Raw genomic sequence first — 14451 nt, forward strand, 5'->3', positions numbered from 1 at the left:
AGCTCAGCACAACAAATTTCTAGTCACAACTATATATCCATCCCTAATGATTTTAGCATTCCATTACCTTGATAGGCAAGTAAATTACTGCAGAGGTTAAAATCTATGGTGACCACATGTTTGAATTATTAATTTCAGTAAATTATATTTAAGTAAATCATAGACAGGTACTGGAGAATGTCTCTCCACTGGATAATTTACCAAATTAACACTTTCAAACATTTTACATAAAACTGCTGGGGTGTCTGTGTTGCTGTTTAGTTGGATTTTTTTAGCTTTGTACCTCTTTTTTGGGGATGTTTTCATTATTTTGTCAGTATGGTTTTAGATCTTTGGCCAATTTATAGAAGTGCATCTGATGCTTGAGAAACAATGTAAAGGAACATGAATGTGCATCAAGTATTGTTATTTGTTTCCACTAAATAAATGGGAAGTTTCTTAATGTTTAAGTGAGAATACAGAGCACATGAGAAGTACCAGGTGACTAGTAACAGTTTGCAAGAAAACAAATATAAAGCATCTTACTGCTTTCTACATTTGTAATAAGGAAACAGGAATAGAGGCTGTTTCTATCTCAGCAAAAACGGTCAACATTGACTTTTCTTTTGAAAGTCTAATCAGCACTTGCAGGCACTCATGTGCATGGTAGCGGAGCAGAAGAGCCTGTAAAGTAAAGCAGAGTGTGTGCTAATGATGACTGACTTGTTTGTGTTAGCAGAAAGAGTCCTTGAGTGGCCCAGCAAAGTTAATTATTTGAGGATAAGTTCACTAAGAGATTAGACTTTAACAGAAGATAGTTAAACATGTGTGCATAATTAAACTCAGTTTACACAGCATTTAAGACCCAAACTTCAGCAATTTGTTTCAGGACTGAAGATATTCTCTGGATATTCTCTAGAGTAATTCCTTTCAGGTGCAGTTCATTTGAAGAGTTCTGATCTCTTTCAAGCCAGGTTGTGTGTGAACCAAAAGTGTAAAGTGGATTACTATTCAAAATAGAAGGAGATGGGTTTTAATTCTACTTAATGGAACACATCTGTAGTAACAGAGTCAGCACAAACAAGAACACAATAATATCTCAATTCTCACGGTATTTTAACAAAGTATTTTCTGTGGAGGCCAAGCTAGTTTATTGTACCATCTAAGGTATGTTTAACACATAGCTTACACAGAAGCCAAAGAAAGCCTGTTTAAACCTAGCTTGTGAGGATGGAAAGGAGTCAGAGAGGTAAAGTATCAGCTAAGTGCCAGATGCATGGTTTTTTCCAATGTATTCCTTACTGGATGAAGAGTAAAGAACATAACAGCAGTCTTCAGAGTAGAAGAAGAAGAAAAAAAATTGAGCTAGGGAATAAAGTACATCAAACCTCCTTGCTTCTGATCTCTTTGGGACCATGCAAACCTTTCCGATTTCTGTTGTTGTAATCTTCCAAGCATAGTAAACACCTGCTGTTAGTATCTATATTAGAATAGTTACTGGGTCCAAAACAATAAACCCATGAACTCATTCTTCCTAGGAACAGGCATGGCTGCCTATAAGGTAGCAATCTAATTCTGTCTTCTCATGGAGGAATGAAGTGACTTCTGACTCTGGAGAAGGACAAATATTTCATACTACCCTAGAGTATTTCTTCCTGCAGATCCCCATCTATGCTCAGCTGGAGATTAATTTGTTTGTGTGATCGTGCAGCACGTTTCTAACAAACTTTTCCAATGGCTCCCTGATTCTGAGGTATTCCAGATGGGTTCAGGGCCACATGCAGTGGTTTTACCTGAGCCTCCATTTAAGAGTTTTCCTGTGGATGAGCAAGGTCCACATGCCCATCAGACAATTTCTGTCCATTAGCACATTATGACACTATGAAAGAAACCAATAGTTTCCCAAGAAACAAAATCATTGACAAAGTAGAAATGGAGTTTCCTCAGACCTTAAACTGTGTGAGCATTTACTGAACAGCACTTGGCTTTGTGTACAGCTGAGCACACTTGTTTCTGCTCTCCCATCACATCCCACTCACCCAGCAAGTTCCCCAGGAAAAAGCACAGGACAGTTGTGGAGCTCCAGCAGTGTGTGCTCCTGTGTGCACAGATGTGCTGTGTAATTCTAGTTTATGTGCTTCTAAGATCACCCTCCCGGATTGCATCACAGGCAAACGATGGTTCCCATGCAGCATCGTCCTCTCTAATTCTTCCAGGTTATCAGATGGAGACCACAGATCCCACTAATAAAAACCACTGTGCTGCACAGATAATTGGGAGATCATAGGCCAATGTTCTGTAAAAGGCTTGTCATGTTGGCTAGTCAGTGACAAGTGTGATTCAAAAAATCATACCACAAGTCATGACAGATTATTTTTTTTGAATGCCACAGGCAGAAAAGGCTAAATATTGAAAACCTTAAAAACTTAATTGTAAAAATCCTTACTCCTTGGAAATTATACATCACCATTACTCACAGTCTGATGGAGGCTTCAAAGAAAGCACAAAGAAACCTATAAAAAACTAGAAGTTTCCTGGGAAAAAACTTTTAAAGGTCCCTGTATACCTGAAGCACAGATAAAAATAATCCACAAGTGGATGGCTGCTCTAATGCCAGGAGGTCACCTCCATTACAGGAGCACTGCAGCACCTGGCCATGAGCATGTACAGGTTGGGCTTGGCCAGCAGGGCTGGGGAACGGCCTGTCCAGCAGCACTTCTATGTGGCTGGAACTGCTGTCTCACCATAGGACCACCACGTTGTGAGAAAGAGCTCAGCCAGGTGCTGGGGCACAGTAGTGCTGCCAGTCTGCATTGGTGAAGCTACAGATGGGCTAGGAGGATCTGGGAGATAAGGGTTTGGACTGCCAAAAGTAGGTGTTGCTGCTGTTGCTGACTATCACCCTTCTCCCATGAAACAGGGCTGAGACACACGATACCAAGTCCTAACACGTATCCAGTCCCCTGAAGAGATAAATGTAGGGCTGACACCACACAGGGGTGCTCACCTCAGCCTGGTCCGTCAACAATGTCCCGCTTATCCGGTCTCCTAGAAATCACCCTCTCTAATTCCTCAGCAGAAAACAACTCTCTGGGAACCAGGAGAGACCAGGAGAGTGGACATCCCTCACAAACCTGGTTACACACAGGAGAAACAAACGTGTCTTTGGAAAAAAACCCTTCCTGACACATTCTCCCCTTACTACACAGGTGAAAATAGCTGCAATTCCACAGACAAGCTTCGCTCCAAAAGGGCTTGTGTGTTTGGCCACAACACCACGTATTCACCATCTTATTTTTCTTTTATTAATTTTTAATCCTTTTGCAAATACCTCAGTGTTAACTGCTGCCAAGTCCAACGCTACCCCTTGCAACCAGAAGAAGCCCAAGCAGTATTGCAAATCTCCTACCTCCACACCTGCTGGAACCGACTGGAGAAGAACCTTTCTGAGCTCTCTGTGCCTTTCAGGCAGGCAGGGCGGGGCATGGCTTGAAGGCAGAGCCACCAATAAAAGCCTCCCCAGAGGCTGCTATGCACCTCTCTGACCCTATCGAGCTCCTCCGCTCAAAAAAAAGCTGTGCTCGTCAGTGGCCAGCTCTGGACACAGATTAACCACCACTCCGTGCTGGCCCGCACAGTCCCACGCCAGGACTCCCTCCGCCCTCCCTGCCTCCCCCTCAGCTGTGGCCGGCAGCTGCCCAGGGCTGCTCCAGCTCCCCAGCTCTGCCCTTTCACAACACGAGGCTTCGGCTACAGGGACAGCAGCTTCCCTCCACCCTGCTGCAGCGACAGCAACAGCTCTGCTAAGACCACATGGCCACTTCTGGAAAGGTAAGGACAAAGCATTTCCCATGCCCTGCTCTTGGGGAAACATTCTGCAAATGGCTCAGCCTGCCGTCCTCTGACCTTACTGCCCCAACTCATCCAAACCCCTCTGAATTACACGAGCTTCGGGTTTCATACAACTGCATGTCTTGGTACCTGCATGAGGTACTGCATTCCTCCCCTGCTCTGCCCAGCAGCTCGGGAAGGAAAATATTGAACAGTCCTGCTCTGAAAAATGCCCTCCTGCTCAGGCCCACCTTGTGCCCCTGCTTTGGCAGGGAAACAAACACTGCTCTTCAGAGATGCAGTCTTGCAGCCACTCATCCCCTGCACTCAGCCTTGTCCCTGGCAGTACTGTTTCAAGCTGCAAGCTGAATTTTGCTCACATCAAACCAGCTCTGGGGTGATCGGCTTGGGGCTTGGGAAATGACACACACAAATCATCCCTCTGGCATTGGAAAAAACTGTCCAGTTGCTGGCCAGAAGGGGACTGTTCCTTAACCACTCTTAGGTACCTTCAGACTAACAGCAAAGCTCTTAACAGGCTTTTCCACTAGGTTGGGTCCACAGTCCGTGTCACAGCACAATCTGTATGATGACATGGTGAAAAATCCACAAAAGCCATTTAAAACCCAATAATGTCCCCAGGGTAAACTTCATACTCTTTGTGTGACAACACACAAGTGGTGTTTCCTCAGACCTTAAACTAGGCCAGGGTGTATTGATCATCACTTGATTTTGTGTACAGCTGAGCACTACCAGTCTCTGCACCTCTCTCTGCACCTTCAGGAGACTGTAGGACAACTGTCCCAACCATGTGCTAAAGGTAAACGTTCCCATGCAGCATAATCCTCTCTATTGCTTCCAGGTTATCAGATGCAGAGCTGCTGTTGCCTGGGCTGTAGGCAAACCACTGTCTATTGAAGAGGTGGAGGTTGCACCTCCAAAGGCAGGTGAAGTCCGTGTCAAGGTAAAAACACGATCCACTATTTTTTTTTCTGCCATGTGTGAATTGCTCTACTTGTGGCTTTAACTTGAAGATACCTGTCAGGAATCATGTCTTCTAATAGGCCCTGATTCTTCAGAGAAGTCCTCTGAAGAATCCTTCCACAACCCCAGTTACAAAGAGGTCAGACCATTTCAACATCTCATCATCTATTCTTTCCTCTCCAAACAGATTGTGGCCACAGGCATCTGTCGCTCAGATGACCATGTTTTGCAAGGTTGTTTCCTTAACATGAATTTCCCAGTTATCCCAGGCCATGAAGGAGCTGGGATTGTAGAAAGTGTTGGAGAAGGAGTGAGCTCTCTGAAACCAGGTAACAAATACATGCATAGGATTCACCTCTTAAAGTGAATGAGGCTGCCTAGAGCTCAGAAATTCTTCCCTGTTTCTGTCTCAGTGGCTCAAAATCTCTGTACACAGTCACTGCAATGCACTGTCACATACACTTCCTTGTTATACATGCACACAAATCGGGCTCTGAGCATTTCCTCCTGACAAGGAAAGAGGAGGGTTCATTGTAGGATGGTACTAACAGAGAGGTTCACCAGGCAGCATTCTCAGTACCTGCTGAACAAGCGATACCTAACATGGGATCTGCTTTGTTGCAGGAGACAAAGTCATCCCTCTTTGTCTTCCACAGTGTGGGGAATGCATCTTCTGCCTGAATCCTGAATCCAACTACTGCCTGAAGTCCCTGTGAGTTTGCTGTGCCTTTTCCTACACTGAAAAGGAGTCAGCTGTCTCTCAACAGGTCTGACAGTCCCACATGTGCTTTCTTTCATGAAAACAAATGCTTACTCCTCCCAACAGCTTCTCTGAATCACAATGCCTGCTGCCTGACAAGACCAGCCGGTTCACTTGCAAGGGCAAGCAGATCCACCACTTCTTGTGGGTCAGCACCTTTGCAGAATACACCGTGATCCCAGAGTATGCCGTTGCCAAGATAGATGCTGCTGCACCTCTGGACAAAGTCTGCTTGCTTGGCTGTGGGTTTTCCACAGGCTACGGAGCTGCCATCAACACTGCCAAGGTTGGTATTCAGGCGTGTCGAGCACAAGCACTGCGTGGCTGCCCTTGCACCCTCACCAGCCCTGTGTGGCAGAAACCTCCTCTTCACACCACAGACTCACAGGGCCCCATGTGGTGCAGGTAAAACCAGGCTCCACCTGTGCTGTCTTTGGTGTTGGAGGAGTTGGCCTCCCTGTTGTCATGGGCTGCAAGGCGGCTGGAGCTTCCCGCATCATTGCCGTTGATATCAACAAGGACAAGTTGGCCAAGGCCAAGGAGCTGGGAGCCACCGACTGCATTAGTCCTCAAGACTTCAAGAAGCCCATCCAGGAAGTGATCACTGAGATGACCGGCCATGGTGTGGACTACTCCTTTGAGGTCATTGGGCATGCAGATACCATGGTAGGTGGCATTTCAGCACCTGTCCTCCCTCCCAGCTCATTAACAGGCTCCTGTCAGGGCAAAACTCACCCCAGAGAGCAGTTCCTGGCCTGCTGCCTACACTGCCAGACTCATCTTTGCTCAGACAGGCAGTCTGTTGGCTTTGGGAGAAAATGATATATGAGTTTCAAAACGGGCACAGAACCACAGAATTGCTCTGGTTAGAAATGACCAGATAGCTGCACAGAAAGATCACTTTCCTGACAAACTCATCAGCACCTTCTCTAATTCACTTGCCTGTCCCAACAGATTGCTGCCCTGGCTTCCTGCAATATGAACACTGGCATGTGTGTGATGATCGGTGTACCAGCTTCTGGTTCATCAGTTTCCGTTGATCCTACGCTTCTGCTGACTGGGCGTACATGGAAGGGGTCAGTGCTTGGAGGTATGAAACTTTAGAACACGTGCTAGACAATTCTGTCTTTTCCTTTAATGATAGTTTCCAAATCCTATATTGTCATAGTTTGGACATAACACAAGAACAAAAACCAGCTACGTGGCCACTCACACAACTGCTGGTTACGCTTCTTTTTATGCAGCCTGGGACACGACTGGCTTTAAGGGCTGCAGGTGCACGTTGCCAGCTCATGTCCAATTTTTCATGCACCAGTATTCCCAAGTTCTTCTCTGCAGGGCTGCTCCAGATCCATTCATTCTCCACTCCAACCCAGATGCAGGACCTTTCACTTAGCTTTGTCAGTCTTCATGAGGTTCCCATGGGCCCACTCCTCAAGCCCACCAAGGTCCCCCTGGATGGCATCCCTTCCCTCAACTGCACCACTCAGCCTGGTGTCATCTGCAAGCTTGCTGATGGTCGACTCAATCCCACTGTCTGTGTCACCAATTAAGATATTAAACAGTATTGGTCACAGTAACAGAACACTGAGGAACACCATTCATTACTGGTTTCCTCTTGGACATTGAGCCATTGACCCTTTGGATGGGGCCATCCAGCCAATTCCTTATCCATCTAACAGTCCACCCATCAAACTCTTATCTCTCCAAATTAGTGGCAAGAATGTTGAGGGGACTGTATCAAAGGCCTTACAGAAGTCCAAATTGATGACATCCATAGCTCTTCCCTTGTCCATTGATGCAGTCACTCCATTGTCGAAAGTCAGTAGTTTAGTCAGGTATGATTTGTCCTCGGTGAGTCATGTCTCTTCCTATCTCCCATATGTTTCAACATATATTCCCAGAGGATCTGTTCCATGATCTTACTCTGCACAGGCTGACTGGTCAGTAGTTGCCAGGGACCTTTTTTCACTATTTTTAAGAATGGGTGCAAAGTTTCCATTTCTCCAGTCACTGGGGGGTTTTCCTGACTGTCACAACTTTTTTAATGTGATGGAGAGTGGCATGGCACTACAACAGCCAAGTCCCTCAGGACTGTGGGATGCATCTCTTCAGGTCCCATGGACTTATGTAAGTTCAGGTTCCTTAGGTGGTCTTGAACCTGATCTTCTGATGAGAAGGACCTCATTCCCACATTCTCTTTGCACTTGAGAGATGTGGGAAGAGAAATTACCATTGAAAACTGAGGCAAAAGAAATGTTGAATAGCTCAGCCTTGTTCATATTCATTGTCACTAGTGTGTCTGTGGAACAGGTGTGCTTCAGGGCATATGAATAACTCTCCCCTTGAAAATTAGTTTTCCCATCTATCCAGTGTCCTCAATGTAGGACAAAAGATACTTTTCCTCAAGAGTCATTATTCACTAACCTCTTGGTCACCAAGAACATTTTAAACTTATCCGTGTCCCAAGAAGACCCTTTGAGAGGACTTTCCAGAAAAAAAAACCAAACAGCAAACAAACACAACTAATGAGGAGTGCTGCATTTTCACTGTATAGATAGGTATAAAATGTGCTAATAAACCTGTAACTGTTCATACAGATCAACACACACAACTGTCTATGCCAAACAGAGATTAAAAAAAGGACAAACCACTCTCCTCTCAAGGAGAGGAAAATTTTGCACAACATAATGGCACCAGTACTGGTTGCTCAGTCTTGAGTGTACAGTATGTGCAGGAAGGTCATAAGTATTCCACAAAAGCATTTTCGTCTTGTCCTACTAACACCATCCCATTGCACCTTGCTCTCTCCTTCCAATACAAAACGGTTTCTTCCCACACTCTCTTGCTTTCTCTCTACCCTGCCCCTCCATCATATATGTACCTGCTACCTGGCCTTTCAGACATGGCCACTCTCATACACACTTAAACCCCAGCAATTGGTCTCAGCTTGCATTTAAGTGCAATATAAGTGCTTCTGTCTTATGGCAGAGGAGGGCTGGTGCACTTCAAGGATCTTCTCACTCCCTCCAAGTATACTCCCAGCTCAAAGAAGGAAACCCCTCTCATTTTTAGCCTGATCCTATTAATTTTGATGCATTCCAATAAGTAGCTATTGTGCTTTACACGGGCACAGCCTGGTAGAGGGAACAAGCCACTGGTCTACTGTAATATCGAGATCAGAAGAGAGCTGCTATACTGTTGGCAGAAGCAAAAACTACAACTATTCCCTTATCAAAACCACATTTCCCTGATTATTCACAGCATGTGCTTTCTCCCATTTCTAGGTTGGAAGTCAAGAGATGATATACCCAAATTAGTTTCCAGCTACTTGGAAAAGAAATTCAACTTAGACTTGCTGATCACACACACACTGCCGCTTGCTAAAGTGAATGAGGGATTTGAGTTGTTACGTGCAGGAAAAAGGTGAGACCCTGACTAGCAGGAGCAAGGTACAGCAAATGTCACCTCCACCAAAAATTCAAGCAATTCAAACACTCTGCCAGGCAGAGCAGGCAATACTGCCTTCTCAAAAAGCACCTGAGACTTTTGAGGAAGCGGGGACCAGAGCCATGTGTCAGGAGGACCTGCCATTACCCGGAGAAAAGAGTCCATGCTCAGTACAGGGAATACTCCTGCTCTTGGTTTAGCTCAACGGAGATCCAGGCACAGACCCTCAGACACCATATCCCAGGGTACTGTTTGAAAGTACAAGACAGGCAAGGAGAATGAGGAGTAAGGGACATGTTTGGTGACAGCAGCATAAAAGCCAAAGGAAGGAAGCATGTATCTTACAGCAACAGCACAACAGCTTTGGAGAAGGACACAGCACCACAGCTCCTGAGGGGTTTCCTTCAGCAGGGTTTTGAAGGCTGCCCCATTGCTGCACAACTTGTGCAGCTGAGTTTAGAAAGAGGCTGGATGAGAAAGGTGGTGGCTGGTCCTCAGGCACACCTGCCCTGCTCCTGAATGCTCCCAGCCACTGCACTTGTAACTCCTCTCTTCCTTTCTGCTTTTCAGTATTCGGAGCGTCCTGCTCTTTTGAAGGACATGGCCACAGGAGGCTGAATGGAGGGACCAGCGCAGCAGACCATCTCCTTTCTCACCCAGCACCTCACTTTGTGGGGGTGTGAGAAGATGAGTACAAGGCACTTGATGACACTGCTGTGTGTGCTTCCATGCCCTGCCAAGACCCAGGACACCACTCCCAAAAAAACCCCACTTTCACCAATAAAGGGTTTTGGTCAAACTCATCCCATGCAGTGCACTCAATTAACAGAGGCTCCATGGGGCAGGAGGAGCTCTTCCTCATACCACTCTCCCTTCCATCTTAGCCCTTGTCTCACTAGCAAGCAGTTGCCTTTGCCCCCTCCACTGCTGCTGCTTCCCACCCTGTAACATTCAGGATGTATAGTGCTTGTCTCGAATAATCCAAGAGATAAGTGATGTACTCAGGCACTCAGGATATCTGTTGTCTGTCTTGAGGCATCTAAGAGTTAAACAAGATTTGCTGATGGACTAAAGAGATGCCTCAGCAACACACCTAACTGTTTTGCTTCCCCCCCCCCCCCCACGATGTGTACCTGAGAACTGGGGAGTTTAGTGTGGGATATGCTGAGATTGGAAACAAAGGAGTTGTATAGCTGGTGCTGGGAGCAGAATATCCAGTGATAACCAGGCCTTGATATCTCAAGAAAACCACCAACTTAGCAGGAAAAGATAGAGTGCCAGTCTCAAGCCGCCTTCTAGAACCGAACCTCCACTGCAATAAACTAATCCTGTGGTGCCAGTTGTCTCAGCCTCCTCTTTTGCTGTGGCTGATCTTAGTAATTAGCCAAAGACTATCTGCAGAACATAGCCCAGCGCCATACCCACCCCACACCCCCCCCTCCCCCATCTCAGAGAAGCACAGAGAAGATAGAAGGATTTTCTCACTTATACAGGGAGAAAAGTGGGGGTGCAGTGGGCAAGAACTGTATAAAAATCTGGGACACTATGGGTGCAGCGAAGCACTTCCCCACCAGGAACCATTTCCCCACTGACGACATCGCTGGACCGTGATGGTAATTATTCGATCTCTTGCTGTCCTCTGTATCTCTGCTTTCTCCTTTCTTTTCTGTCTCTGTTTTTCTCCCTGTCCTATCTGCTCTAGGGACTTTGTTGTGTTACTCTAATAAAAGTTTGTTGTGTGCGTGACATCTGACCTCGTTTGTGTCTTAATGTCACCACTTGGGATCACCTTTAAACCTTTTCACAGGTCCTGCTGGACAACAAAGGGTGCAGCTGCGGTGGGGCTTATCCCAGGAGAAGGGAGGCAGAATCCAGCCACACCCAGCCTCCCACTTTGGTAAGGAGTGTTAGAAAGCAAGGGGGTTCTGCTCAATCTTTTGTAAGACCGCACACCAGCTCCAGTGTCTATTTGTGCACCCGATATTGTGTTGTCTTTGTTTTGTCCTGGCAAGATCATAAAAAATTGCCACGTATCCGAATACCAGATCATGACACACCCCCACAACAGGAGCAGTGCAGCACCTGGCCATCTGCACTTCCTTGTGTCTGGAGCCCATATCACACCACAGGGCCACCATGTCCTGCACAAGAGCTCAGCTCAGCTGGGGCACAGTGTTGTGGTTTAACATCAGCTGCCAACTAAGCCCACACAGCCACCTGCTCAGGACCCCCCCACTGGTGGGATGGAGGTGAGAAAGGGAACAGTAAAAGTGAGAAAACTCGTGGGTTAAGATAAGGACAGTTTCACAAGTAACACAGAAGTCACACACACAAGCAAAGCAAAACAAAACAAGGAATTCATTCACTGCTTCCCATCAACAGGAAGGTTGTTCAGCCATCTCCAAGAAAGCAGGGCTCCATCCCACCTAACAGTTGCTTGGGAAGACAAACGCCATAACTCTAACATCTCTCTCTTCTTCCCCCAGCTTCATACACTGAGCAGGTCATCATATGGTACAGAATATCCCTTTGGTCAGCTGGCTCAGCTGTGTCTGCTCCCAACTACTTGTGCACCTCCAGCCGGCTCTCTTTTGGGGTGGGGTGAGAAGCAGAAAAGGCCTTGACTTTGTGTAAGCACTGCTCAGCAGTAACTAAAGAATCTCTGCATTATCAACTCTGTTTTCTGCACAAAAGCAAAACAGGCTGATGCCAGCTATGCTGAAGAAAATTAACTCTACCCAGCCAAAACCAGCACATTCTTCATCACTTATTCCATACCATTTATGGCATGCTCAGGTTCCACACTATGCAATACATCCTCATTAATGACCCCACACCTTCCCATCCTTTGAAACAGTACATAGATATGATTCCCTTAGCTTATGGACCACTCCTGTAAAATGTCTGTAAAATGTCCACAGATGTCCACAAAATGTCCACTGAGTACACTTAGTCCATGACTTTGGGCTCCATCTGTTGTGTTGGTCACTCAGGACAGGAGTGCAGTGTGCTGTGTGGAGTTAGTGGGCACCAAAGCCAGCTCAGGTCAGGTCACTGCTGCACTTGCACTGCATCAGAGGAAAAAGCCCTGGGAGTCATGGTGGACAACAGGCTGACCATGAGCCAACAGTGTGCCCTTGGACCCAAGAGGGCCAGTGCCATCCTGGGATGCATTAAGAAGAGTGTTACCAGCCTGTCAGTGGAGGTCATCCTCCCCCTCTACTCTGCCCTGGTGAGACCTCACCTGGAGTACTGTGTACAGTTCTGGGTTCCCCGGTTCAAGAAGGACAAGGAACTACTGGAGAGAGTCCAGCACAGGGCCACCAAGATGGTTAAGGGATTGGAGCATCTACCATATGAGGAAAGGAGGAGAGATGGGTCTGTTCAGCTCAGAGAAAAGGAGGCTGATGGGGGGATCTCATTAATGCTTATGAATATCTAAAGGGCAGGTGTCAGGAGGATGAGACCAGACTCTTCTCAGTGACGTCCAGTGACAAAACAAAGGGTAATGGTCACAAACTTGTACACAGGAGGTTTAACCTGAATACAAGAAAATATTTCTTTACTCTGAGGGTAAAAGAGCACTGCTGCCCAGGGAGGTTGTGGAGTCTCCATCTGTGGAGACATTCAAAACCTGCCTGGATATGTTTCTGTGCAATCTGCTCTAGGGGATCCTGCTCTAGCAGGGGTGTAGGACTAGATGACCTCCAGAGGTCCCTTCCATTCTGTCATTCTGTGATTCTTGTAAGGCTTGTCCTCCATGGGTTCGTGTGGTTCCTGCTATAGTAATTCCTATAACATGCAACTCAAAGCCTGGGTTACAACAATTTAAAGGCATTTCTATAACAATCTCCACCCCTGATTTCTTTGGACCACGCTATAGCTTTTAACATGGCAATGAAATCCTCCCCTTGCCCCTGCTCTACCTTGGACTTATCCACAGGCTGCAGTTCCTTAGGGGTGTACCTGTTCCACGTGGAGCCCTATCTATGAGCCACAGTCTCTCCAGAGGTAGACTTACCCACAGCCACTGTCACTTTGAGGTTTACTGTTTCAGTGTGGCCTTCTCCATGGGCCACAAGACCTCCAGAGATACAGCTGCTCTGGCGCGGCCTTACCAACAGCCCATTCAGAAGTAAACCTGCTCCAATATGGCCTTACCCATGGCTGTTAATCCTTCAGGGACTGTACCTGCTCTTGCATGGGCCTATCCACAGCCACAGACTCTTTCAGCTGTCCTGCTCCCATGTGGACTCATCCACAGGTCACAGGCCCTCTGACTCCAGTTCACACTGGAGTTCCAGCCTGTTCAGCACAGCAGCACAGAAACAGCAGCAATGTCCTGCTTATCTGCCAGCCCAGGGACATGGCCATTGCTGTTATCATGATGTTCCCAGGCACAGCAGAGTAAGATAACAAGCAGTAAAGCACTACAATAAGCAGCAAAAGCAAAAAGTATCCACTAACAAGCACAAGACTCTAATTTACAGCAATGGAAGCAAGCCCCACAGTAAGCACCAGATCCTGCCAATTAATAGCTAAACCACAATAACCGCTATAAAATCTCATTGCCGATTAATAGCTAAGCAGCAATAGCTGCTCTAAATTTCATTGCCAATTGATAGCTAAACAGTAATAACCACTATAAATTTTATCTAGCACATTCCAATCAAATCTGTTGCTATCTCAAACTCTTTGAGCCTCACATTCAGCACAAAAAAAAAAAAAAAAGGACCCTTGTGGTTTAACTGTAGTGGCAAAATAAACTCCACACAGCCACTGGGTCCCTCCTCCCCAGTGGGATAGGGGAAGAGAATCAGAAGGGTAAAAGTGAGACTGTTTCACAAGTAACACAAAAAGTCACACGTACAAGCAAAGCAAAACAAGGAATTAATTTGCTGCTTCCCATTGGCAGGCAGATTGTTCAACCATGTCCAGGAAAAGAGGGCTCAATTATGTGTAATGGTTACCTGGGAAAACACACACCGTAACTCAAATGTGCCCCTCTTCCTCTTCCTCCAGGTTTTCATGCTGAGCATGATGTCCTATGGTATGGAATATCCCTTCAGTCAGCTGCGGTCAGCTGGCCCATTTGTGTCTCCTCCCAATTTCTTCTGCACCCCTATCCCACTTCTTGTTGGTTTGGTGAGAGAAGCAGAAATGGCCTTGAAACACAAACCCAAACCACTGCCCCTTACCAGCTGCTATGAAGAAAACTAACCCTATTCCACCTAAGACCAGCACACATGATAGAGCTGCCGGCCTGCATTGGTGAAGGTGGAGATGGGCCCAGGGGATATGAGAGATATGGGTTTGCCCTGTCTTCACAAAGTGCTGCTGCTGCTGACCTTTCCCATCACCCCATGAAACAGGGCTGGGACACACAGTAGCAACCTGTCCTGTCCCATCTCCATGGGCTCAGGAAGGTTGTTTTTGAATCTCTGTGC

General features: G+C 46.6%; 1 protein-coding gene across 2 annotated transcripts; it reads left to right on the forward strand.

Moving 5' to 3' along the window:
* The first annotated feature begins 36 nt into the window (after window positions 1–36).
* On the forward strand, window positions 37–9807 carry LOC127384596 (alcohol dehydrogenase 1-like). Of its 2 annotated transcripts, XM_051619251.1 has the most exons (9): window positions 2324–3810; window positions 4673–4774; window positions 4982–5123; window positions 5419–5506; window positions 5621–5840; window positions 5960–6220; window positions 6509–6644; window positions 8842–8980; window positions 9575–9684. In XM_051619251.1, exons 1-9 carry the CDS (start codon window positions 3793–3795, stop codon window positions 9597–9599), a joined length of 1131 nt encoding a protein of 376 aa, XP_051475211.1. In that variant the 5' UTR covers window positions 2324–3792; the 3' UTR covers window positions 9600–9684. The 2 variants fall into 2 exon arrangements, with proteins under 2 accessions (XP_051475212.1, XP_051475211.1); XM_051619252.1 differs by lacking the exon at window positions 8842–8980 and having other exon boundaries at window positions 37–3810; window positions 9575–9807.
* The last annotated feature ends 4644 nt before the right edge of the window (window positions 9808–14451 follow it).

This window comes from Apus apus, chromosome 4 (assembly GCF_020740795.1).
Source record: "Apus apus isolate bApuApu2 chromosome 4, bApuApu2.pri.cur, whole genome shotgun sequence".
Lineage (NCBI taxonomy): Eukaryota > Metazoa > Chordata > Aves > Apodiformes > Apodidae > Apus > Apus apus.